Here is a 25,518-nt window from a genome sequence, read left to right on the forward strand (position 1 = left end):
TCTTGGCTTAAGTTTACTGTGGTAAATTATCATTAAAAATAAAATCTTACCTTTTTTCTTTACCAAAAATTGGTGCAATGGTATCTATGAGTAATGCCGGTAGATAATGTAGAAAGAACTTAAAAATACTCAATTTTATTTTGTCATTTTCTACAATGATACTCGAATTGGTGTAGGCAGATATATTAAACCATGTGATTGGATTTTGTGCACTTGAAACAATATTGTATATTAGTGGATGTTCAATACTGTCCTTTCTTCTGTAACAATTTTTTTTTTTTTAAATTCTACAACAATATATGAAAATTAATATAAGATTAGCTTATTTGAGATAAAAGAATAGACCTCATTAATATTACAATAATTATTGCCCCTCAGGGTTCTTAACTTTTGCAATTGTAAGAATCAATGAATCTGTAAAACATAATGTTTGTCAAGGAACCACAGCATCCAGGGAGTTCACAAACTGCTGTTCATAATTACATCTACAACACTACACATGAACAACTTGTGAAAGTCTTTGAGAACAAGAAGAAAGGTATGCAAATTTACCTGGATATTCATGGAAATCATTTTCAACAATTACAGTGTATTTGATAACAAAAAAACAAATTCACTGCATATAAATTCTTATGTACTTTACAACATAAGCATCTGTGATCAACAAAACAGTTTTTTCCTCAGTAAGCTAAACTTTAATGCCATCTAAAAGAAGATCCTAATTAAGTTGTAGAAGTTTTTTTAATTTATGTAGGCAGAATAAGTTGGGTGATAGTATTTTAAAATAATTAAATGATAAATAATATTAATACAAATTTTTTAAAAGTACATTTCTTTTTAAATTCTCATTTAATTTTCTGATCAGTCTTTGTTGTCTCCGGTTACTCAGAATTCCAAAATTCAGAATTTTATACTGTCATTTACAGTAAAGTTAAGGGTTTAAAAAATAACTTTATTGTAGCAAATTGGCAAATATAATATCTGCTACCTTGAGGAAAAAATTATAAAAATAGACCATAATTCACAAGCAACTTGATAATTTGTCTCTGAACAAGAATGTTGAGGCACCTCTCATTTAAATTTGGAAGAAACTGAACTGTTTTAAAATCATTACAGCCGTTTCTGATTTAGATATTACCTTTATACTACGCTTTATTCTCTGAACATTGTCCAATTCTTTAATATAAGGAAATACCAGGAAATCCTACCAGGAAATGTTAATACTGCGCACAGCACTGTCAAATTTTAACAAATGTTAAAATGTGAATGGAAATAGAACAACAGTCATACAGCAAGATTAGTAGTGAATAGTAAAATGAATTTTTTTAGGAAATTAACAATACACCAATCACATACTAGAATAACAATATGTAACGTAAACTAACAGTAGTTGTTGAAAATGATTTCCATGAATATCCAGGAAAGTTTGCACACCTTTCTTCTTGTTCTCAAAGACTTTCACAAGTTGTTCATGTGTAGTGTTGTAGATGTAATTACGAACAGCAGTTTGAAGTCCCTGGATGTGGTTCCTTGACAAACATTATGTTTTGCTTAACGGAATATGTAAAGATCTGGTGGATGTAAGTCCAAAGAATGAGGTCTTAGAGAAGCCCTCAGAAATGATTTGATCTCTGAAAACTCTTTAACAGTAATTTCATGGACTGCCTGGCATGGACTTCAACAAGTGCCATCTTGTTGAATCCAAGCATTATTAATTTTGTCCTTGGTTAGCATTCCTATCAACTGGTAAATGATTTCGCACTGACAAGCTGAATTTATTGTTTCTCTGAAGAATATTGGGCTAACTATTTTCTCCTGGATACTACAATCCGCACCGCAATCTTCTGGACAGGTTGTGAAAATTCATGTGTGGCATGTGGGTTTTTAGTAGACCATAAACATGAATTCTGTGCATGCACATACTCTGATAAATAGAAGCATGTCTCATCAGTATAGAAAAAAAGTTCAAAATATGCATATCATCCACTAGAAATTATTAAAACTATTCATAGTATTGAAGTAGTTTTTCACAGTCTGTGATCAGTAACTTTTGAAGTGCTTTCATTTTATACAGAATAAGACTGAGCTTCTTATGAACTGCCTTGTCTGTAGTTGCTACATTCTTTTTCTGTTGTATCCATGGACTTGGTAGCATAGCAGCCAATATGTTTGAAATTTTTCATTGAGTACTGAAGATTTATCACTTCTCTCATAGTTCTTTACCTATCATATCCCCTATATCCATGATTAGAGCTCTTACACAACATGATCTGCTGTACTAATGGAAGACTGGTCTTTCACTGTTAGTGTAAATTAATTGTGCTCTCAGAAGTGGAATTCGATAAGAAATATTTGTTGCTCTAATATTAACTTCATCCTGAGAGTGCACATAGAAAAGCACAGTCTCAATTGATCAACAAAAAGCACCAATTAAAAACAAAGAACCAAACTGCACACATGCAGAATTACCAACCTTTGGAGAAAATATATCTTGCAGCACACAGAATACAATCCCTCAACATATAATTGTTTTTATGTAGGTATCAAGTTATTTTTCAAATACAATGATTTTTTAAATTGTTAGGACATGCCATACATATAATTTTCTTTATTAAGCATTCCTAACCTAAAAAAAATATGTTTAATAGTTATTCACCAACAAAATATAGATTACGTAATCTCATTTAGATTATATGAGATCTAAGATTTATTTATCTATTTTATGCAGGCTCAATAATCAATTGTGATTGGTAGGAACTAACATCTAAAATATGAGCCACTACATAACTGAAAAGATAGAAATGCTGCTAAAAGTGATAACTTTTTGTAGCAAATCTTCTGTAAAGTAATTATTCTGATTTGGTAGGCCAAATTATGTGTTTTGCTAAGAACAGTACTTAAAGATTCAGAAAAATAGGAGTATACAGAAAAACCTTTAAGCTGGAATCTGCTTCTTCTTAAATTTAAATGTAAAATAAAATCTATATTAAGACTATTTTTAGGTATTGTAACCTTTTGAAGAAAGGTAGTTAAATTTAAGGTACATTTAACTTTATTTAAACAAAAATTCCTTCATTACACATGGATTTTCATCATCCATGAATACTTGATTTTAATTAACACAATGGCAAAAATTTCTAGGAAATTAAAATTGAAAAAAAAAAATGTACTACTAGTTGATTAGCAGTGTGATAAGTAAAGGTTAAATTAGATCCAAAACGTGTGTATATATATATATATATATATATATATATATAAAAGTTAATCTTTATGCTTTATCCAGCATTTTTGGTGCTAATTACATACAATGGAAAATTATAATGCTGGATAAAGCATAAAGATTAACTTTTTTAGTTGAACCCAAGAAGAAACTAACAGTAATTAAAACAAGGTGTATGCAGAGAATGGGACAGAAAATTAATAAAACTAATAATACAATTTAATAATTTTTATTAAAATTTTAAACTCACCTGCAATCTAAATTCCATGCTGAAGCAATTACTGTGTTAGGTACCATATCAACTGGTATTATATCTGCTATAGCATGAGGATTACATTCCATGGACCTTAAAACTCCAGTTTCATTTCCAATTAAAACTCCAGTAAGGCATATAAATTGTACCATATAAATCCAACCTGGGACAGGTTCTTTATTTGAAGCTGTGACTGAAAAATATAAAACAAAATTGGTTATTGCATTAACTTTTTCATAAACATATTTTATTTTCGTCTTTATTCATTTGTTTTTTAAGAGTTCTTTACAGACTAATTTAAATTAAGCCCACTTCTAATGATAGCATTTAAGATATATATTGGTGATGCAGCCAGTCTTGATGCTTAGTGCTATGGCAGTGAAAGCCGCAATTCAAATCATTCTACTATCCTTTTAGCATAACACATTTACTTCATTACCTAACAATGAATGGGCCTTCGTAAGATGTATTATGGTGTTAGTATCGGATTGCAGAACACAATTTTTTGAAATTTTAATCACCTTAAATGTGCAGCTAATACTTTGAAGATTATAATGTTTTTAAATTTAATTTTATATATATATAAAGTTATGTCAAATTTAATTGAATCAGTGAAAAACGTTTGATTAATATCCGACCATTTTCTGAAAAAAAATGTTACTATGCATTTTACAAAATGGTAAACATGACAAGAATTACAGAAGCACTTACATGAGGCTGAGAATTGCAGAATAGCAGCTCTAAAATAAAAAAAATAAAAAAACATAAAATAATAAAACATGCAAATCAAAATATATTACCTTCATTGAGTGCTGGTGTTACATTTTAATAATATAACAGATATTAAAAAATTAATGTAATACGATTAAATACACTAAATAATAGGATCGAAAATTCCAGTAGAAACTAATTATTTTAAATATAAAAATAAAACAAAAACTATTTTAATTAAAGAGGGAGACGTTCATTCAGTTTGAAAGAAATATTAGAATTTCTGAGGTTACTGTCATCAGAATCATCATTGTCACTTTTAATATCTTCTTTTAAAGAAATAATAAATGATTCCATATTATTATCAATATTGTGTTCTTGTTGCATATATTCATTCAGCTTCTGTTTCGGTAACCTTATCACTTTATACCTTCCAACTTTTTTCATTCATGTCAGCCTATTTTCACATAGCCTTTGAACATCTTTGATATCAAAAGTTTCAATATGATTTGCTACGTATCCTTTAACTTCTGACTAAACCATCTTGATAAGATTTAATTCTGGGTGGTATGCAGGTAGTTGCAGAACGTCTTGCCCTTTTTTTTTTTGTAAAAGTTCATCAAACACATAGACAGTAAACTTTTCCCCGATTGCTTTTATCAATTCATATAACTGTGATTTCAGCATCAAGGAAGAATGAGGAACAGAATGCTTCTGTAACCACTTTATCATATATTCTTTTCTTTTAGTGGAGATTGGTGGGTTTTCTAACATGGCATTGTAATAGGATGCGATGTCAGAAATTATCACAGAAATTTGGGGAAATTTGGAATTAATATCTCTTCTGTCCATTTAAAGTAATTTTCTGCTTTCATCTGACCTCTGCAATTGCCACTTTTTAATCTTGCTTGTGAAGTTAGTAAGGCGTTTGGTATAAAACCCATTTCTTTTTTAACCTGTACTTTGAAATAGGCTGCCTTTTGAAAAAGGAACTTTCAGCCCATCACCTAAATCACTACACCACGACCTATTTATAGTGTGAGAAGATAATATATATGACTCGTCAAGGTACACCATCAGCCTGTTTCCAGTTCTACATTTTTTTTTATGGCAGTGACTACTTTTTTTTATGGCAGTATTGACTACTTAAACCTTATGTTGCTCTGTAAGAATCTTTCTGTTATTTTCAGATTTTCTCCATGTAAAGCCCAAATCTTTTAATATTTTTTTCAAACTTGTCTTTTTTCTTGAATAACCATTGTCATCTTGAGGCGCTAACATTATTTTTTTCATGGTTTACAAATTTTGCGAAATTCATGTATAATCCATCTCAACTCACACTTGTCGGTCATCTAGTCCCACTGCAGGAATTTCATGGGGTTTGTAGTTTTTTGGAGTAGAGAAAGAAGTCTCTGCCGGATTTTTGGCTAATTTTTTTAGCAGCTACTTTTTCTTGCTCCTTGGACTTTTTTTTCCTGTTTTAGCCTCCGGTAATTACAGTTCAGGTATTACTTCAGAGGATGATATGTATGAGTGTAAATGAAATGTAGTCTTGTACAGTCTCAGTTCGACCATTCCTGATTAGTATGGTTAATTGAAATGCAACCACCAAAGAACAATGGTATCCATGATTTAGTATTCAAATCTGTATAAAAGTAACTGCCTTTACTAGGACTTCAATGCTGGAACTCTCGACTGAAAGAACTCTGTGGGAAGACTCTATTTGGGAAGACACGTTCACCACTAGACCAACCTGTTGGGTTTGCTCTTAGAACTTGGGATTGTGATACCCCAAACACAGCTGCTGTTCTTTCTTCACATTTCTGATTGTGAATCAGGAGTTTATCTTCTTTTTTCGGAAAATGATCACCTTCTTGTTTCACAAACTCATATACACTATTTATTATTTCCCAGGCCTGCCGCTTTAGTTTTTTGTAGTTTATGGTAGACTTAAGTTCACTCATAATTATAAAACACTAAAAATGCGTAACAGATTAAAAAATATGATTACTCTCAATCAAAACTCTAATAAAAAGATGCAGAATTTGCACAAATGCTCTTACAGGATCAATAAATAAAGGACGCTTAGTAATTAAATTATATTCAAGCATTAAATAACATAGGATTATGGGTAATTATTTATTTTTATACTGGCCTGGCTGTATTTGAAAACTATGAAACCATAGCAAACAATACAGCTACATTGTTTCTTGATATTATTCTAAGAAAGGTGACTTATTTCCTGAGTTAAAATACTTGGCTTGTCCATGTTTATTTTTACGATAAATAAAATCATGATCCATTATAAACTATGTTTATATATGTCAGACAATTATAATGGTAGTTAATTATCATTTAGCTTTTGTCTGCTGATGTAATAATAATATTTGTTGAGAATAGGCTTACATTATTGAAATATTTAAAAGTTATAATATTTCTTTTTATGGCAAAATACTTAATCATTTATAAATAATTAACAGCAGAATTATAAAGTATTTAAAAGTAATACATAATACCATCCAGTAACATAAAATAAGAAGTTTTGTTTACAAGAAAAGCAATTTAAAATTTCTGCACTTTAAAACTAAACTGAATGTTTTCAGTTTGGATAACAGGCACTGTACTAGCCGTCATAATCCTGCGGGTATATCTTAATGACTTGCTTAAATTTAAATATGTAAAACGCAGTTAAGCAGGTCAAAAAACAACAGACTGTTTATCTATTATACAATGGTTTAGTAACCCACAAGACAGACATGAATTTCTTTTTTATTTATTTTTATTGCAGATTTATTCAGTCACTGAATATTTTTTTTTTGAAAATAATGTCATTTATAAAAATGAAAATTCTTAAAATAGTAGATTGCTGAGCAGATGTTCTGATTTCCAGCAGACTGACATTATTTTGCAGAATTTACACGTAGAATAATGATTCACGAGGTTTCTATTAAAAGTTTTTAAAAAAATAATTTAATACTTCAGTTTATAGATATTAGCTGTTATATACAAAAAAACTTCACTAAATATAGCTCCAATTTTCTATTACTTCACTAATAAAAATTCATCATGCTAATAAAAGCATATATAAACAAACCATTTGTTTTGTTTCAAGCTAATCATTACACACAGAAAAATATATAACATGCACACACATATCCATATGCACATTCACACCGACACCCACACATTTTTATTGGTCACTATAGGACTACGTTCAATAGTTAATTACCATCTAATTTCCTATTGTTCCAACTCTCCTTTATTTTCAATCTGGTATTATTTCTTTCTCTTTTCTAACTATGTCTGGATTCCACTCTCTGTTTCCTTCCTGAATTTCTTCATAGTCTTGTACCTTCTTTCCTAAGCAATCTTTGTACAAATACTCTTATATAACCTCCTTTCTTTTTTCCTGTTTAGCCTCCAGTAACCACCGTTTAGATAATTCTTCAGAGGATGAATGAGGATGATATGTATGAGTGTAAATGAAGTGTAGTCTTGTACATTCTCAGTTCGACCATTCCTGAGATGTGTGGTTAATTGAAACCCAACCACCAAAGACTCTTATATAACCTAGTTTGACTTTTAAGTACATTTTGCTTGAAAATTTTTCTCCAGTCTCTTAATGAACTTTTTTAAGACTGCATCAAAAGATGCTTTTGATGCTTTTTGATGCATCTTATATATATTTTATATTACTAGCTTTATTGATATTTTTGCATTTTTTTTAGTTACAATATAATTTGATAAATATAATTTGAAACTTTATATGTCATAGTCATGTATTTGGCCAAATTAAATTATTTGTATATTCAATTTTATAGTAAATATATAGCCAACTATATTAAATAGTGTATTAAAATAAAATTTCACCAAAATGATCTAACTCGCTATTTCATACATGTAATCTAATATAATTTATATGGAAAAATATTAGACTTCTATATTAAACATTTCTCTTTTTATCTTTACATCTCTCTAATATACAGAAAAAGAATTGGACCACCTTTTTCTTATTTGTTAAAGATCCTACTTTTTTTATTTTTTTAGCCTCCAGGAATTACAGTTCAGGTATTACTTCAGAGGATGATATGTATGAGAGTAAATGAATTGTAGTCTTGTACAGTCTCAGATCGACCATTTCTGACATGTGTGGTTAATTGAAACCCAACCACCAAAGAACACCAGTAACCACGATCTGGTATTAAAATCGTATAAAACTGCCTTTACTAGGATTTGAACGCAGGAACTCTTGACTTCCAAATCAGCTGATTTGGGAAGTTCCGTTCACCACTAGACCAACCCGATGGGTTTAAAGATCCTACTTATATGTCTGTAACTGCACTTGATAATTCTCCTATGCATACTCTAATTAACAAATCTTTCCATTTTTGGTTAATTTATTGTTTTCTTTTCTTTTTATTGTTCTTTTATTTTAAAGCTTAGGTCTGATTTAATTTTGTTGACATGGCATACAAATTTATCAATTGCAAGTAAATTTTTTGCATACCACAAAACTTTATGGACCTAATGAACTAAAGCAAAGTAAAATTGATAAACACAATAAATTTAACAAAAATAGCATATTGAATATAAAACACAAAATTGATTAATTATATTATTATCTTAAAAATGTTTTCCTAAACATTTCAATGCTTGGGACACAGTAATAACAACCACCTACAACTGATTTTTTTTATCAGCATCAGGAGCAATAAAAAATACAGAGCCATGCAATAGCTCCAAAAATCGTTTCTGGAGTACATTCCCACATTTCTAAAAACAAAGATGTTTTTTAAACCATATTATCTTTCAAAAATTTAATGGCATTTTGTTAGCTTAATCCAAGATGACAAGGCATTTTTAGTAATGCACAGGAGCAAGGGGGGCTCAAAAAATCTCCACACTTAAAATACCTCTTACCATGTGTTTATATTAATTAAGAAGTTTAATATTTACAGATTTGTTATAAAGTATGATTTATTTAATAAAACAAAACAACTAGATTGTGATGATACTAAATTAAAAATCTTAAAAAAATAATAATGTTCTTTTATCATCAGTAGATTTCAAACATTTCTACTAAACTATTCGATTACTTTTTTTTAATTCAAAACAAATGTTTCATCTTTCTTAATAGTTTACACATACATATCCATTACACTCTGCATAAACAATAGTTATTTTACTCAATTTGTTCTGTTTTTCTTTCCTTAAAGAAGCTTCACTAAACAGGTATGGCATCAACCTTTCCACAACTCAGTTACTTTCTGTTTGGAAGTTGTTGTTGAATGCATATCCTAAAATGCATTCTATTGCTGTGATTATTGGATTTGTACTCCAAAAATACTGTTTGATCATTCTATCACAGCAGGTTTGATAAGGTGTAATTCAAGTTCTGATAAAGATTCTTTTTCTATTTGTTTTACTTTTATTCCATTCTGGATAGTTCTGAATGTATAGTGAAAAAGCATTTATATATACAACATAAATTAGGAGCATAAAAAACAGAAAATGGCCACCTTTGAGCACTCCTTTTGTTGGGTACCCCTTTGGTATTTGATCGATTAAATACATAGCACCTTTTGTAGAATTGTAAAAGAGGGTTATATTAGATTCCATTTTTCCCTCATTAGACACATTATGTTGCGTAGACAAGAAGTTGAAGTACTTTTTAGGCTTTTCTTATAAAAGCCTAAAAAGTACTTCTTGACTATAAAATCAGTCGTAAAACTGATTTGTATGACTATAAATCACAGGAGGCTTATTAGATTCTGGATCTATAAATGTAAACATACTTAAATGCAATGGCTGGTTCCCAGTTTCTTTTAACTCCTTTGGTATGGACTTCCTGTTTGACTGCACGGTTCCTTCCACTGTTAGATCATGTTCTTTGTAAAGCTACATAAAACCGATTAGTAATTACATTTCTCCCTGACTTTGTAGTATAAGTATCCAGACAGTTTATGACTGATATTGTGTCAGCAGGTATACCCCGGTCTTTTTCCACAATAGATATCCATTTTCAGTACAAAGTGTTGATTACAATCTGTTAAAAGTCTAATTAGAATACCATTACTTTCCAGTTTTTTTTTTAAATTACTTTAAATGGACATCGACCTCTGAACAACATTTCATCGTTAGCTGTATTTTCTGTTAGTGTGTAATGTTTGGAAAGATCGTTATCGAAAATTTCAAAGTGTTCCCTTACTGGAGTAAATTTGTCATTCTGTTGCCTAATTTTTCTTGTTTGTTAATCATCAAATCATGTAATTGTGAGCTAACCACGGAATCTATTACAACTCATAGGAGTGATATATGCTGCTCTTCTGAATTCATTTGACCACAAATCATGATATCTAAGTTATTATCATTATATGCTCTTAATAAAATAAGTATTTTTAAAAAGCCAAGCATTTAAATTTCACAAAACTGCCTCTTCATTCGAATGTTTCACAATAAAAGAAAGTTTCCTGGAAAAAATCTCAAAAAAAAAATCATAAATAGTAGTTACTATATCAGTATCCTTTAAATCTGGTTTTTCACAAAATATATTTTCTATGATTCTATGAGTAACCCTCTAACTTTATGAGCTAAACATTCTCGAATTTCATTACCTGATTTCGCTATATAATTCCCACGGTTATTTTCTGGAACCGAATCTAATTCTTGTTCATCTTCAACATTAGGATCTACTAAACCATCAGCATGAACTTCGTCAATATCATTAGCAAAGTCTTCTGTTTCACTTGAATTGCACAACTCATCCACATCAATATTGTCAATTTCTAAATGTAATATTCTTTCTATATCATGATAGAAATATATTCACTCATTTTCAAGAAAATGTAGTTATTAGTACATGTAGAGGTTTTGACAGTAAACAGGCTGTTCTACTATGGGTAGACATTGAGTTATTTAAAAATTATATACAACATTTATCTTGATTTCTGCTTTTTTTGTTTGTTAAGCTTATATCACAATTTAGTTTATAATATTCAGTCACAGGCCAATTATTTTTGGGTACTGAAAATAACTGTTGATTCATCTTAGGTCAAAACTAATATATGTATTCAAATCCATACAGTAGTAATGCACATTTAATTGGTTTTGAACCTGGTTCCAACAACATTATGTGAATGATTGTGGGCTATGACATTGATCACCCTATCACCCAGCAGCAGATCATTAAATATGACGAGCTACTGCTGCTATTCTGTAGAAGATTAAGAATCTTGATATTTTAATTTTGTCTTGTAATTATTTTTTACTAATTAATATAAATGATTATAGAAATCGAGTACTTACTTACGCTGGGCCTTACGATAACGACAGGAAGCCCTTTACCATATTTATTAAAAACACTTTCAGCAACCCTCTTGGTATATATGTATGTATTAGGACAAAAATCTGAAAAAGCAAGAGTAGTTTTTGATTAATACATTTTTAAACAGATTCCATTAGGAGATCTGAAGAGTAAAAATTGGAAAGGAAATACCAACCACATAAGAAAGTATATTAATTTACCCTAATTTAAAAACTATCCTGTAAATTTTATCTAAACCCTACATATGCCAGGTGCATTTTAGCACATTTGTATTTGATATTTTTTTTTTTACAGTATTTACTTTATTGACAGCGCAGGTTGTAATTAACAATCATGAAGTATTCATATGAGTACTGCTTCTGTAATACCATGTTTCCTTTCTAAAATGATCATTCTGAGGAAAGTAATGTTCTACCCTGAACATAATTGAGTGAAATCAGGTTTTTCTCCCATTTTAACTTTTAGAATTCTTAATAACAACATGTTTATTACTTAAAACAACCTCAAAGTATTAGTACTTATATTCAGGTAAGCTACTTTCTTGGTTTTGCTTTAGTCCCCCAACAGAAGGGGTGCAGATTCTACAAAGATCAGATATTCCACTCATTTATGAAGTACATGGAAGAAGAAACAGATTAACTGATTGATTAATTTATTTATTGTTTTCTATAACTAGTAGTTAAAAAAAAATTCCAATGTACATATGAAATGCAGAACGTAGAATAAGCAATTACAAAACAAAAACACAATAAATGAAATAATGAATTAATAAAAAACATTAAATAATAAGATTAATAGTACATTGAAAAATTAATAAATTAATAAAATAATTAAATATGTAATTTAAATATTACACATACAATCAGAGTATTGAATTATATATTTTAAGACCACGAAAAGAAGCAAAAAAAAAAATTTTTTTTTTAAATAGCAGACATGTTAGACTTTTGCTATTGATGACTGTGTACATACTTATCATAGTTTAACAAAAAGCCTCATAGTTAATAAAGAGACTATTGGAATATAGTTATAACAGGCAGAATATTTCAAATATTTAAAGCAATAACTAAAAATTTAACTATTAAATGATATGAACACAGACATGAGAAACTTCCTTTGTTTCTCAAGTTTTAACTGTATTAAGTATTTAATGTTGTACATAACATTTGATGTCAAATACTGAATATCTGAAAGCCATCAGCAGCATCCTCCAGCCCTAGAGTTAGATTATTATAGATTATAAAGCAATAATCAAAGTTAAGAACAACAAATTTCATGTTATGAGTTACATAAAGATAGACTGAAATAAATCATTTTCATCATTTAAATTAGCACATGGCTGCATAAACACAATCACATGTGTATGTAACCTCAACAAACTACCTCAAGAACTCGTCAAAACAAATTCCAAGAATAATATTGTCTGTTCTTCAATCTACAACCATTCATGGAAACATACAGCAGAAAATATGAAATGTTGGTGTTACCAAGGAGCTGAGAGTAGCCTATCAATACATGTTTTGTTTTATCCAGTTTAATGATAAATGATTGAATTCAGCCCTAGCAGCTAAAGAAGCAGTTTCTTATTAATAAGAGCAAATATTTTTTTTAAATTTCGGATAACAAAAATGTGATAAGCTGCATGGAGAAGAACAAAGGCCATATTAACTATAATTATATTATACTACATAAATACTGCCACAGAAAAATTATGTTTTTTATTTCATTTAAATTCTGAGTATTACGAAAAATATGCTTTAAAATAATAATGCTTTAAAATAATATTAGGAGAAAGTCATATGTCACTCATCCATTTGTTACACAGTTATCATTTTAAAAAAAAATTGTATTTGTACTAAGGTGTAGCTGCATTCCATATTGATACTTATGAAAGAATTTATAACATACATCTATACCTTTAACAATATAATTAAACATATTTAATATGCTTGTATGTGAATACAAGCATATTAAATATGCTTGTATATTTATTCAGTTATAGAATAAAATGTTTATTTGATTAGCAGAGATGTTAAATAAAATTAAACATAATTAATACCAAGTATTATGGATTAGTTTAAGTACGTAGATATGACACACACCGATGTTAATACTATTGTGTAAAAATTTCTAACTAAAAGTAGAAATTTGTTTTAAAAAATTATTTCATTGTTATAAGATTTACTTGGGTGTAAGTTGATCCGGCTGCTGATCATCAAGGTATTCAGTTAAAGTGATTAATTTGTCATCAATGATTGTTTCATAAACTTTTTCTTCAATTTTATTTAAATGGCAGTTTGAGAAAGCTGTAGATATATGTACAAATGCCTGGAACAGAAAAATTAATTATGGTTATAAATCTCTATTTGTTTGCAGTTACTGTGTTAAATTTGAAATAAAATTAGATTAAAATAAAAATAACTATCCTTGAACAATTAACAACCTCATGCACACCTATGTCAAGTGCAGATATTAGGCTATTTGGCAGTTCTGTCTAGCGTTATAATTATGACTAGTAGTCGTGTTTGACTACATGCCTGACATTATAGGATTTTTGGTGTGATCGTAAATTTAATAGCAATCGGTGATGTTGCACAATACTTTTATCATCAAAATTTCTAGTTCAGAAGTACTGACTGGTTAATTTAAAAATACTATTAAATAGTTAACGTATCATTGACAAGATCTAACACGTCTGATGTCATATGACATCACAAGCAACAATATGTTGGGTGCTGTTGACGGGTATTGTGAGTTGCATCAGGAATGAATAAAATGGTGCTATAGGAGCAATATCGGATTCAATGTGTAAGCCTACTATTTCAATACAGTTCAATCTCTTGACAAAGTCTACACCAAAATTTAATGTTGAAATATAGCAATACAAAAACCTTACTCATGATAAAACAGATGATCTCATTTCTGATTGTTATAAGTGAAGACATCAAAATTTTGCCTGTTGATTCGATTAAAAAGACATGCCGCATTACATTTAGACTGTACTAAATGTAAAACAGGTTTTGTACAGAAAATGAATGTTATGTCAGAGAAGGTAGACAAAGTACTCTGTAGCATTCTCATCCCATTGGAGAAGACACCCTGCGTTACGGTTGCCAGTTCACCCCTTCTGTACCTTGCTTTGAGGGTTTTACCGGAGGTCATCTTCATTACCTCAACAACAGACATCTTCCACCAGTCTCGACTGCCTCAGTCAGAATGCCACGAATGACATTCCCATCGGTGTGATACACTAGCCTAGTTAGCAGTACAAATACTTTCATAGTATTAAGTAAGACCGCCCCGATTGAGCTAGTAACTAACACTACACCTACCCAAAAACGGGAAAAAGCAATTACCACGTGCAACACCAAGCAAGACGCTAAAACAACAAATTATAAAATAACTTTTGATTTGTTATTTTAAAACATAACTTGAAATCCATAAAAATATGCAATAAAATAATATTTATTAAATTAACACCAAAAAATTTTATAAAAATAAATAAATAAAAACATAAATTTGTAAATAACTTAAACACAAAATGAAATCAACAACTATCTAAATACTATAAAACTAACAAAAACATAAACATAAACCCAATCATAACCATTACATATAAAACAGGAATACAAAATAATAACAGTACTAGATTAATAAGGGAAACTAACAGATACCAGAACATTAAAAAATCAACTATCTAAATATGAACTATCTATTTATCTATTTGACTGCTAAGAAAGTCCCACGCACAATTGTACGCAGGACATTCTTCTGACCTACAGTTGTGTCTAGCCGGCTTCGTTACACGAGAACAATTTATACACACAGGTGGACACCCTTCTTTTTTGACCAAACAACCTATATTACGATGCTCTTCCTTACTGTAGTAGGAGCAGAGCTCCTTTTCTTTGCATGATTTGGCTACAAGCCAAACCTTAAACACTGAAACCTTTATGTAATTAACATTGGGTCATAACCATTACAATTATGTAACGGTTACATAACCATAATTTTGTAATTTAACGAATGAATCACCTTTATGTAATCTTTTACCCTACAAGATCAAAAGTCTATGAACAAATATCCATTTTCTACAAAAGCTTTCTGCAACTCCTTTTTGCATTCAATAACGTAGTGCACTTCACTGCTACCTTTCCTTCCAGTCCGAAATACTATTTTACAAAGCTAATTAAATTTCTCTAATGCATATTTAATGTTTTGAACTCAAATGGCATCAATAAAACCCTCCTCACCTAAATTCCGCGGAACATCATAAAGTATCATGTGTGGTTCCAAAAGCTTGTTAACAACAATGTTGATGGGATACTGACGTATCCCCTCATTTTACCGAATACTATTTTCTGTCTTACTATCATTTGTGACTATTCGTTCATCTTTAAGATTATCTGTAAAACTTATCTTTAATTCCTGTAACTTCTTTATAACTTCATCCTTGAAGGCCTCTGGAGTAATACCAACAGGCTTTTCTATCAAGACCTTTTGTTTTGACACAACAGTGATATGAACATCTAAATAAACTTCTTGGTCATAGTCGGCAAATCAGATTTTGCTCTCTCACCCATCAGAGGGGTATATAGAGGCCCTAAAGCCCTCTACATACCCCTGGAGTCTATCATTTCACTTAACAGTTAAATAAAAGTCAAAACCTTAATTGTAACTTTTTGCAGATTTTGCAGTGAAAAGTAATAAAAGTTTTGCAAAAACGTAATAAAAAATTACCATTTAAAACCATTAAATGCAGAATAAAATTATATAAATGATGGTGTGTTATTTTTTAAATCAGACTTTATAATGCTTTAAAACTTATACAATAAACTGCTTTAAAACTTTATAATGTATGTTATTTCTGTGTTGATAGTAGATTCCTATTTTCGGTAGATTAATGTAAAGGCATCGTAATCAAGGTAACGATTTATTTGAAATAAAATGAGAAGTTAGTAATTTTTTGATCAACCTCGATAGTTGCCGGCATCTGTGGCACAAGTGGTAGCGGTTCGGCCTTTCATTTGGAGATCCCGGGTTCAAATCCCGGTCAGGTATGGCATTTTCACACACTCTACAAATCATGCATCTCTCATTCTCTGAAGCAATGGCTAACGGTAGACCCGGGGGTTAAAAAAAAACTTCGATAGTTAATCTTATGTTTTTCTTAGATTAAATGAGATTTTTAAAACATATTTTAAATGTTCTTTATGCCATATAAAGTATTTATTTTTTAGCTTCTTATTACACTGCCTGCAAGATAACTTAAGTGGTTATAAATGTATAAGTAGTTGTTTATAAATGTGATAAGAGAATTTAAAAAATGCAGACATACTGCATGTTTAAAAACATTATATTTAAAATTTTTGAATATTTTATTGATATGAAAAACTAATCTTCAAGTTTTCTCTTCCAATTTTTTTTTCGAGTAGGGCCCCTACATTTTTTTTCATTGTCTCCTCACACCCACAATTCTTCCATTATATTTTTCTTCCGATTCCTTCCTCAACTGCTCATTTATTTTGAATTTTTGTCCCTCCTTTTTCGTTAAATGTAGAACTTTCTACAGAATACTTTCTACGGAATACCTGTAGAATTACTGCGCAGCGCAGGTGAGGAAGCGATTGATAGATTATACAAACTGTGTGTAATATTTATGAAAAAGGGGAATTTCCGTCAGACTTCAAAAAAAGTGTTATAGTCATGATACCAAAGAAAGCAAGGGCAGATAAATGTGAAGAATACAGAACAATTAGTTTAACTAGTTGTGCATCAAAAATCTTAACTAGAATTCTATACAGAAGAATTGAGAGGAGAGTGGAAGAAGTGTTAGGAGAAGACAGATTTGGTTTCAGGAAAAGTATAGGGACAAGGGAAGCAATTTTAGGCCTCAGATTAATAGTAGAAGGAAGATTAAAGAAAAACAAACCGACATACTTGGCGTTTATAGACCTAGAAAAGGCATTCGATAACGTAGACTGGAATAAAATGTTCAGCATTTAAAAAAAATTAGGGTTCAAATCCATAGATAGAAGAACAATTGCTAACATGTACAGGAACCAAACCGCAACAGTAACAATTGAAGAACATAAGAAAGAAGCCGTAATAAGAAAGGGAGTCTGACAAGGATGTTCCCTATCTCCGTTACTTTTTAATCTTTACATGGAACTAGCAGTTAATGATGTTAAAGAACAATTTAGATTCAGAGTAACAGTACAAGGTGAAAAGATAAAGATGCTACAATTTGCTGATGATATAGTAACTCTAGCCAAGAGTAAAAAAGATTTAGAAGAAACAATGAACGGCATAGATGAAGTCCTACGCAAGAACTATCGCGTGAAAAAACACAAAAACAAAACAAAAGTAATGAAATGTAGTAGAAATAACAAAGATGGACCACTGAATGTGAAAATAGGAGGAGAAAAGATTACGGAGGTAGAAGAATTTTGTTATTTGGGAAGTAGAATTACTAAAGATGGACGAAGCAGGAGCGATATAAAATGCCGAATAGCACAAGCTAAACGAGCCTTCACTCAGAAGTATAATTTGTTTACATCAAAAATTAATTTAAATGTCAGGAAAAGATTTTTGAAAGTGTATGTTTGGAGTGTCGCTTTATATGGAAGTGAAACTTGGACGATCGGAGTATCTGAGAAGAAAAGATTAGAAGCTTTTGAAATGCGGTGCTATAGGGGAATGTTAAAAATCAGATGGGTGGATAAAGTGACAAATGAAGAGGTGTTGCGGCAAATAGATGAAGAAAGAAGCATTTGGAAAAATATAGTTAAAAGAAGAGACAGACTTATAGGCCACATACTAAGGCATCCTGGAATAGTTGCTTTAATATTGGAAGGACAGGTAGAAGGGAAAAATTGTGTAGGCAGGCCACGTTTGGAATATGTAAAACAAATTGTTAGGGATGTAGGATGTAGAGGGTATACTGAAATGAAACGACTAGCACTAGATAGGGAATCTTGGAGAGCTGCACCAAACCAGTCAAATGACTGAAGACAAAAAAAAAAAAAAAGGATGAAGAGAAAACAAAGTAAAACCTTAATACAAAAGTTTTTATTTATGAAATAAAAATATACATGTTATTAAAAAGTCCATATTAATTATTTAAAATATAAACAAATGAAATAAGATTGAGATAAATATATAAGGAAATGAAATATAAAACAATTACAAATTAATTAAAAATACAGAAAATATTAATGAAAATTCTTTGAGCACATATTTATTGTTATTATCATTATTTTAATCAGTCCATTATCCAAGTCTCTTCGATGGGACTGTTTGAGCCTTCTAGTCCTCTCAGTACTTTTTCATACATTCCAATCTTTGTGTCCTATCTAGTGTTGAAAGTGTGAAGCGAGTGCTTTTGTTCTTCATTTTTTTGTTTAATTTTTATATATGGTGTTTTCTGATTAAGACCAATTTCCTTCATATCCTCTCTTAATTCTGTGATCCATCCGCATCCTGTCTGTGTTTTTCGAGTCGAGATTGTACTGTACTAACAGTTTCAGATGTCCTCTTATCCTCATGATATGTCCAAAGAACCTTAGTCTTCTCTTATGCATGGTATCAGTGATGGGTTCTAAAGTCTTTGTACAAGACTTCATTGGGCACAATCCACCACTGCCCGTCTTTACAGTACTTTTTATTGATGCAAGTTCTTTCAATTTTCTGGAGTCTGTCTGTCATTGATTGTTCGTTCAGGTGGAAGAGTATTTCTGCTGCGTAAGTGGCTTCTGGTTTTAACACTGTGTTGTATAGTTTCATTTTTGTGTTTATTAACAGGCATTTTTTATTGTATGTATACCAGGTTCATTTTTGAGGTTTAGTTGGTTTGTTTTTATTTTTGGGACCAATTTTATTTGCAATGTTTTGAAGTTTAAAAATAATGGAGAGAATGGTAAACCGTAGACTTACATGGTACTTGGAGAAACATGGCTTTCTATCTCCAGAACAGTGTGGTTTTCGACAAGGACGATCTTCTATTGACCATTTAGTGTCACTAGAAACAGCCATACATAACACGCTTTCCTAAATCGGCAGCACCTCGTCGCTATCTTCTTCGATATAAAAAAGGCGTATGACCCAGCCTGGCGACGTGGTATTCTTAACACTCTCAAAGAATGGGGAATCAAGGGCAATATGCTTGCTTTTATCCAGGGATTCTTAAATCACCGAACGGCTCGTGTTCGTGTGGACGATTCGCTCTCAGATAGTGTCATCTTGGAGAATGGAGTGCCCCAAGGTAGTGTATTAAGTGCCACCTTATATTCTGTAGCCATAAACGATATTACCAAATGTGTGCAGGCTCCTGTCTCATGCTCTCTATTTGCTGACGACTTTGCTATCTACATTGCAAGTCGTTCAGCACCTACAGCAGAGAGACTACTGCAGAACACTATATCTCACCTTGAAGCTTGGTCCAGGATTACTGGTTTCACATTTTCATCCGAAAAAACAAAATGTGTAGTTTTTTCTCGGCTACGAAACCCTTCTATTCCGCAAATATTTAGGTTTATTTTTTGATAGCCGTCTTACTTGGGTCAAACATTTAAAAGAATTGAAAACAAAATGTCCCAAAATTCTAGATATGATGCGAGTCCTTACTAACACCAACTGGGGAGCCGATAGATCATGTATGATACGTTTTTACTATTCCTTTGTTCGCTCCCGTTTAGATTATGGTTGTGTTGCCTACTCTTCAGCTCGTCAATTCGTACTTAAAATGCTATCAAGTTCTGTCGCAAGCTTACTTGTAGACTGTGGTGAACCATCACTTTGGGATAGACGAGACCAACTTTTATTATCTTATTTTGCTCGTCTCAGAGGACAGCCAAATCACCCGGCTCTTGACTCGGTCTTTAGAAATCCTAATCTAAGAAAGTATGAGGACCATCCACGTCGTACTGCACCTGTAGGTGTCCGTACCTGGCGTCTGCTGCAGCATATAAATGTTGACACACCGTCATTCTTTCCTATGTATGCTTGCTCATATCCTCCATGGAGAATAAACCTTATAAATTTTAATTTTGACCTGACTACATACAATAAACAATCAACACCATCTATTGTCTTTCAGCAAATGTTTCAGTGTGTTGTCTCCAAGATGAAACCACACGCGGTTGTATACACTGATGGATCGAAACAAAACGATACAGTTGGGTGTGCATTTGTTGTCGATGAAAGAACTTATATGTTTGGTCTAACCGGTATTATGAGTGTGTTTACCGCTGAACTATACGCTATAAATAAGGCTCTAAACATCATTAATCCTAAATATAGAAAAATTCTTATTTGCAGTGACTCGTGTAGTGCTCTCCAAGCGTTAAAAAACTTTTATTCCAAACATACTATCATCATTGAAATTTACAACGCAATCGCTGAGTTGAATAATCGCAACACAGAATTAAGTTTTTGCTGGGTCCCTAGCCACGTAGGGATTCCAGGTAATGAACATACAGATTCCGCTGCCAAAGAAGCATGTAACCAGCGTCCTTTCACCACCCGAGTTGCTACTTCTGATTTCATTAACTATGAAAAACAATTATTAAGAGCAAGGTGGCAAGGTGATTGGACGGCTGCCATTGATAATAAACTCCGTTAGATTAAAGATTCTGTGTTACCATGGGACTCCTCATACAGAAAACCCCGGCATGAGGAAGTAGTTCTCTGTCGATTGCGGATGGGACACACGAGTACCTGTTTACAAGAGAACAACCACCTCTATGCGCACGATGCAACTGCCGCGTGACTGTGCGCCACATACTCGTGGACTACATATGTTATGCGGCATTGGGTCGTAAATTTAAACTACCCAGAAACATCCGTGGTATCTTGTGTAATGATAAAGAGGTTTTAAACCAGATGTTTCTGTTTTTGCGTAGTATAGGGTTAATACAAAAAATTTAATTACTCTAGTCCTATGTATTGTTTTTGTTATCCGAGTAGCGAGCCTTTTACACTCCCTATCTGAATTTTTTTTTATATATATATATATTCATATTTTTTTTTACGTTTTTTAAATTCGTCTATGATATTAGTTGTAAGTTCTATCTCTTTTTAGTTTTAAGTTTTATTTATTTTTAATATGATAGTTTTTAACGTAGTTTTAAGTTACATGTTAGTGTTTTTGTTATCCGAGAATGGGCCTTTTACACCCATTCCGGATTTTGCTTCCTGTGATAGTAGTTTTAAGTTTTAATTACTTTTATTTATTTATTTATTTTCCGGGCGATGATAACGACCAACCGTTTTTCGCCCAAAAAAAAAAAAAATCAGTGATGGGTTCTAAATCTTTGTACAAGACTTCATTGGGCACAATCCACCACTGCCTGTCTTTACAGTACTTTTTATTGATGCAAGTTCTTTCAATTTTCTGGAGTCTGTCTGTCATTGATTGTTCGTTCAGGTGGAAGAGTATTTATATATTTATTTACATATTAAAATCTCTGTTTCAGAGTGGTAGCATCTCTTCCTTTCATCCGGAGTCCTGGGTTTGAATCTCTGTCAGGAATGGCATTTTTCTAATGTTCCAAATTTCATTTCCATATTCCCGAGTACAAACTTTAAGCTTCCATGGTTAATTAATTCATTAAGCAAAATATTAAAAAAAAAATGAAGATGAAAAATATTAAGGATTTAAACAATTTTTTTTAAAAATTATTCATTTAAAGGTAACATTTTTTCAGTGAAAAAAAAACACTTTTAATTATATTTTAAATAGATTGCTAAGAAGATTTTTTTTAAATGATTCGGAAATTTAATAAAATTGGGAACAGAAGCATAGTAAGGCACTTTCTAATAATCCAAAATTGTGTTGAATTACATGAAAACAGTTCTGGTGTTGGTTTGATAGATGTGAAATCATCATTTTTTAAAAATAAATGACTATTCTCAGTAAAGATTGTACATTCATAAATATAAACAAATGGATGGTTTCTAATTAATAAAACAGATTTTCTAATTTGGCTGAAAATAAGTTTTCAATGCTTTTAACCCCACTATCATCAGTAACTGCTGATATTATAAAAGAAAAAGGAATAACTTTCATAGGATAAACACAAATCTTAGATTTATTGAAAAAATTACATTATGAAAGATGAATTTATTATTAAAATTTTTGGTGAGACTAAAGTAATATTTATTTGACAGATTTAAATTTAAATGCGGTTTAATTTTTTTAATTTTATGGAAAATCAGTTTTGTAAACTAATTACTTATTAGTATGCTTATATTTTTGTTTGTAGTTACAATTCATATACAGTTTTGTATTACATATTACAGTTGATTTTTTCTTGTATTTGTTATTTTTATATATATTATATTTTTGATATAGCCAGTCAATTTATTATACTATATTGGTAATAAATATAAACAAATATAATAGTTTTGTCTTTCGTACAGAAATTTGAGGCCAATAAATTTCTTTTCAATTCTATTAAACCTTGTGGACTTCCTGCTATCAAAGTAATACTATTTCCCATCTTAGCAAAAAATATTTTTGCAGCACACAAAATATTCTTACTGATAATGAGCCCAAAAAATAACATACTGGTACAGATGCGTTATTCACACATCAAGTGTTGTCTTAACAAGGTAACAAGATGATATGAACAACCAATTGTTTAATTTTGTGGTGTATTTTTTAACCAAATATATCAGAAAATTAAACTTTGTTGCTGATTTTTGTTTTGTTTTGTGGTCAATGGTCATTTGAACAATTTGATGCTACTCTCAATTTCTTTCTGTTGTGTTAATCTTTAATCTCAACATTATTATTAAGATCCTATATCATGTTACCTTTTGTATAAATTACAATCTTTGTATGCGAGTTACATTCTTAACGATTTATTTTGTTGCAGTCTGCCTTTTTTTTTGTTCTCTGGAGCCACCATAAGGTATTACTTCAGTCGATGAATTAGGATGATATATATGAATGTAAATGAAGTGTAGCCTGGTACAGTCTCATGTCAACCATTCCTGAGATTTGTGGTTAATTGAAACCCAACCACCAAAGAACACCAGTATTCACAATGTAGTATTCAAATCCATATAAACGTAACTGCCTTTACTTTGTCATTTGCCTTTAGATATTCAAAAGCAAGGATCATTTTTATGGAGACTGATTTTTATAATTTAGGTTATATCTGTTATGTAAAATAAAATGTAGGATGGCTTTAAGTTAAAACAAATTTTATGTGAAAGGACAAATTTTTATTTCTCTAAAAAAGCAGTATCGTTCAGTACCAGTGCATCTCTGCTGAAAATATACACACTACTAAAGCCACAACTGGCAAGGAACGGAGGGGGTGGTGTAGCGACCGGACACGCTAAGAGGCAGGATCTTCTCCCCTTGGGAGGGAATTGAGATGAAGATATACACAGTATAGCGCTGTTTTGATGAGGGCAGTTTATGAATGAGTAGCAGTATTGCTCAGTGGGATGGTGTTGCACTGCCAAGGGCATAGTTGTCCTTGCAGCTGAGAGATGTAGCACTATCTTGACGAGGGTAGTTTGTTACACGATGAAGTAAATGTCCTATGGGACTCTGCAATGAAGCCAAGTGGAAGAAAGAGGTCTGTCCTCTACTCCCTGGTAGACCAGACCAGAGTCCGTGGTGGCAATTAAGTTTAAGACTTGGAATTGATCATATTCAGATCACTAAGGGAACTACGTCTAAATTTCATTGTTGCGATCAACATTTCTTCTGGTGTGCATTAATATTACTGAAATAGGCTCATATATTTATGAGACAATTACAATCACTTATAGCTTGTTTAAAGTATTGAACTATGTTCAGGGTTCGTGCTTCCGTGAACTCGGTTAACTAGTTCAGAGAGCAACGATGCAGGACAGAGATGTGCGAAAGAAGCCTACAACAAAGGCTGAGTTAAAATTCACTGATATAAATGTTTACAGAGGCATTTACATCAGCGGCATCTCAACTGAGGGCCGGCTGATGACTGTGATATGTAATCAGTAAGAGAGTCAAAAGACAATGTCCATTACAGCCCATCAGGAGGGCTAGGAACGGCGGGGTGGTATGACAACCACAATTGTCACAAGGTTGGTATCTTTCCCTACAGGGGTTGGAACGATGAAGATACACACAATTATGAATGAAAATGTGATTTAAATCTTTAAAACATTACATTTAATAAATTTGATTTATCAATAAAGAATTGATTATTTTAACATAAATTTACCGATGGCGGAGTGGTAGCGACTTTCATCTAGTGGTCCCGGGTTCAAATTCCAAACAAGCATAGCATTTTTCATATGTTATACAATTCCATATCCCACGCACAAGCTTCAAGCTTATGTGACGATATCAAGAAAAAAAAAAACGCAAATAACTGTCACAAAAAGTAAACAATGCAACTTTATATTTAATTTGTTTAATTCTTTATCGCATTAAGTACATATGAATATTTGCATTTTGTTGATATATAGAGCCTGAAATCATCAATCACTTTTTTTGGATTATCATAACTGAATTGTAATTATACATCCCATTAATATAAACATTTTAACATAAAATATTAGAAATTCAGTTCAATTACTCTTGTATTTTTCTTCATGCTTCATTATTCAAAAATATTTTTATCATTGAATAATATTACACATTTTTAAAAGTGTATTGTCATATTATATTTGAGTGAAATATTATTGTGATCATAATTTAAAGAGGGAATAATTTCATCTTTTTGTTCTAAGTGATTTCTGAAGTTAAAATATTTTACTTGTAAAATAAATTTTTTCACAAAATTATTCATGTAGAAGATACGTAATGTGTACTAAGGTAAGAAAAAAGAAATGCTATCAAAATAACTAAGTAAAAACGTGATACTTTTTCCTGTTTCATTCAAATTAATGTAACTGATTACAAAGGTAATAATTTTTAGATTATTAAATAATCCATTTCTCAAGATTATCAAAATATATAAAACTAAATAAACATAAAAATTAAAGGCATAAATTTATTATAGTAAT

General features: G+C 31.0%; 1 protein-coding gene across 12 annotated transcripts in view; it reads right to left on the reverse strand.

Annotated features, from left to right (window-relative positions):
• The window catches only part of LOC142317386 (peroxidasin homolog), a 59,645-nt gene that overhangs the window by 4,518 nt on the left and 29,609 nt on the right, over positions 1-25,518 (reverse strand). For 11 of the 12 annotated variants that reach the window (XM_075353906.1, XM_075353910.1, XM_075353904.1 and 8 more), the window contains 2 exons: positions 13,694-13,836; positions 11,490-11,591 (listed from right to left, as the gene is read on the reverse strand). In XM_075353906.1, coding sequence (XP_075210021.1) covers positions 13,794-13,836 — 43 coding nt within the window. In that variant the 3' untranslated portion in view covers positions 11,490-11,591; positions 13,694-13,793. Of the gene's footprint in view, positions 1-50; positions 261-3,470; positions 3,667-11,489; positions 11,592-13,693; positions 13,837-25,518 lie in introns of those variants that run through there. The other variant, XM_075353900.1, reaches the window with a different exon arrangement.

Source organism: Lycorma delicatula, chromosome 1, assembly GCF_047948215.1.
Source record: "Lycorma delicatula isolate Av1 chromosome 1, ASM4794821v1, whole genome shotgun sequence".
NCBI classification, from domain to species: Eukaryota; Metazoa; Arthropoda; class Insecta; order Hemiptera; family Fulgoridae; genus Lycorma; species Lycorma delicatula.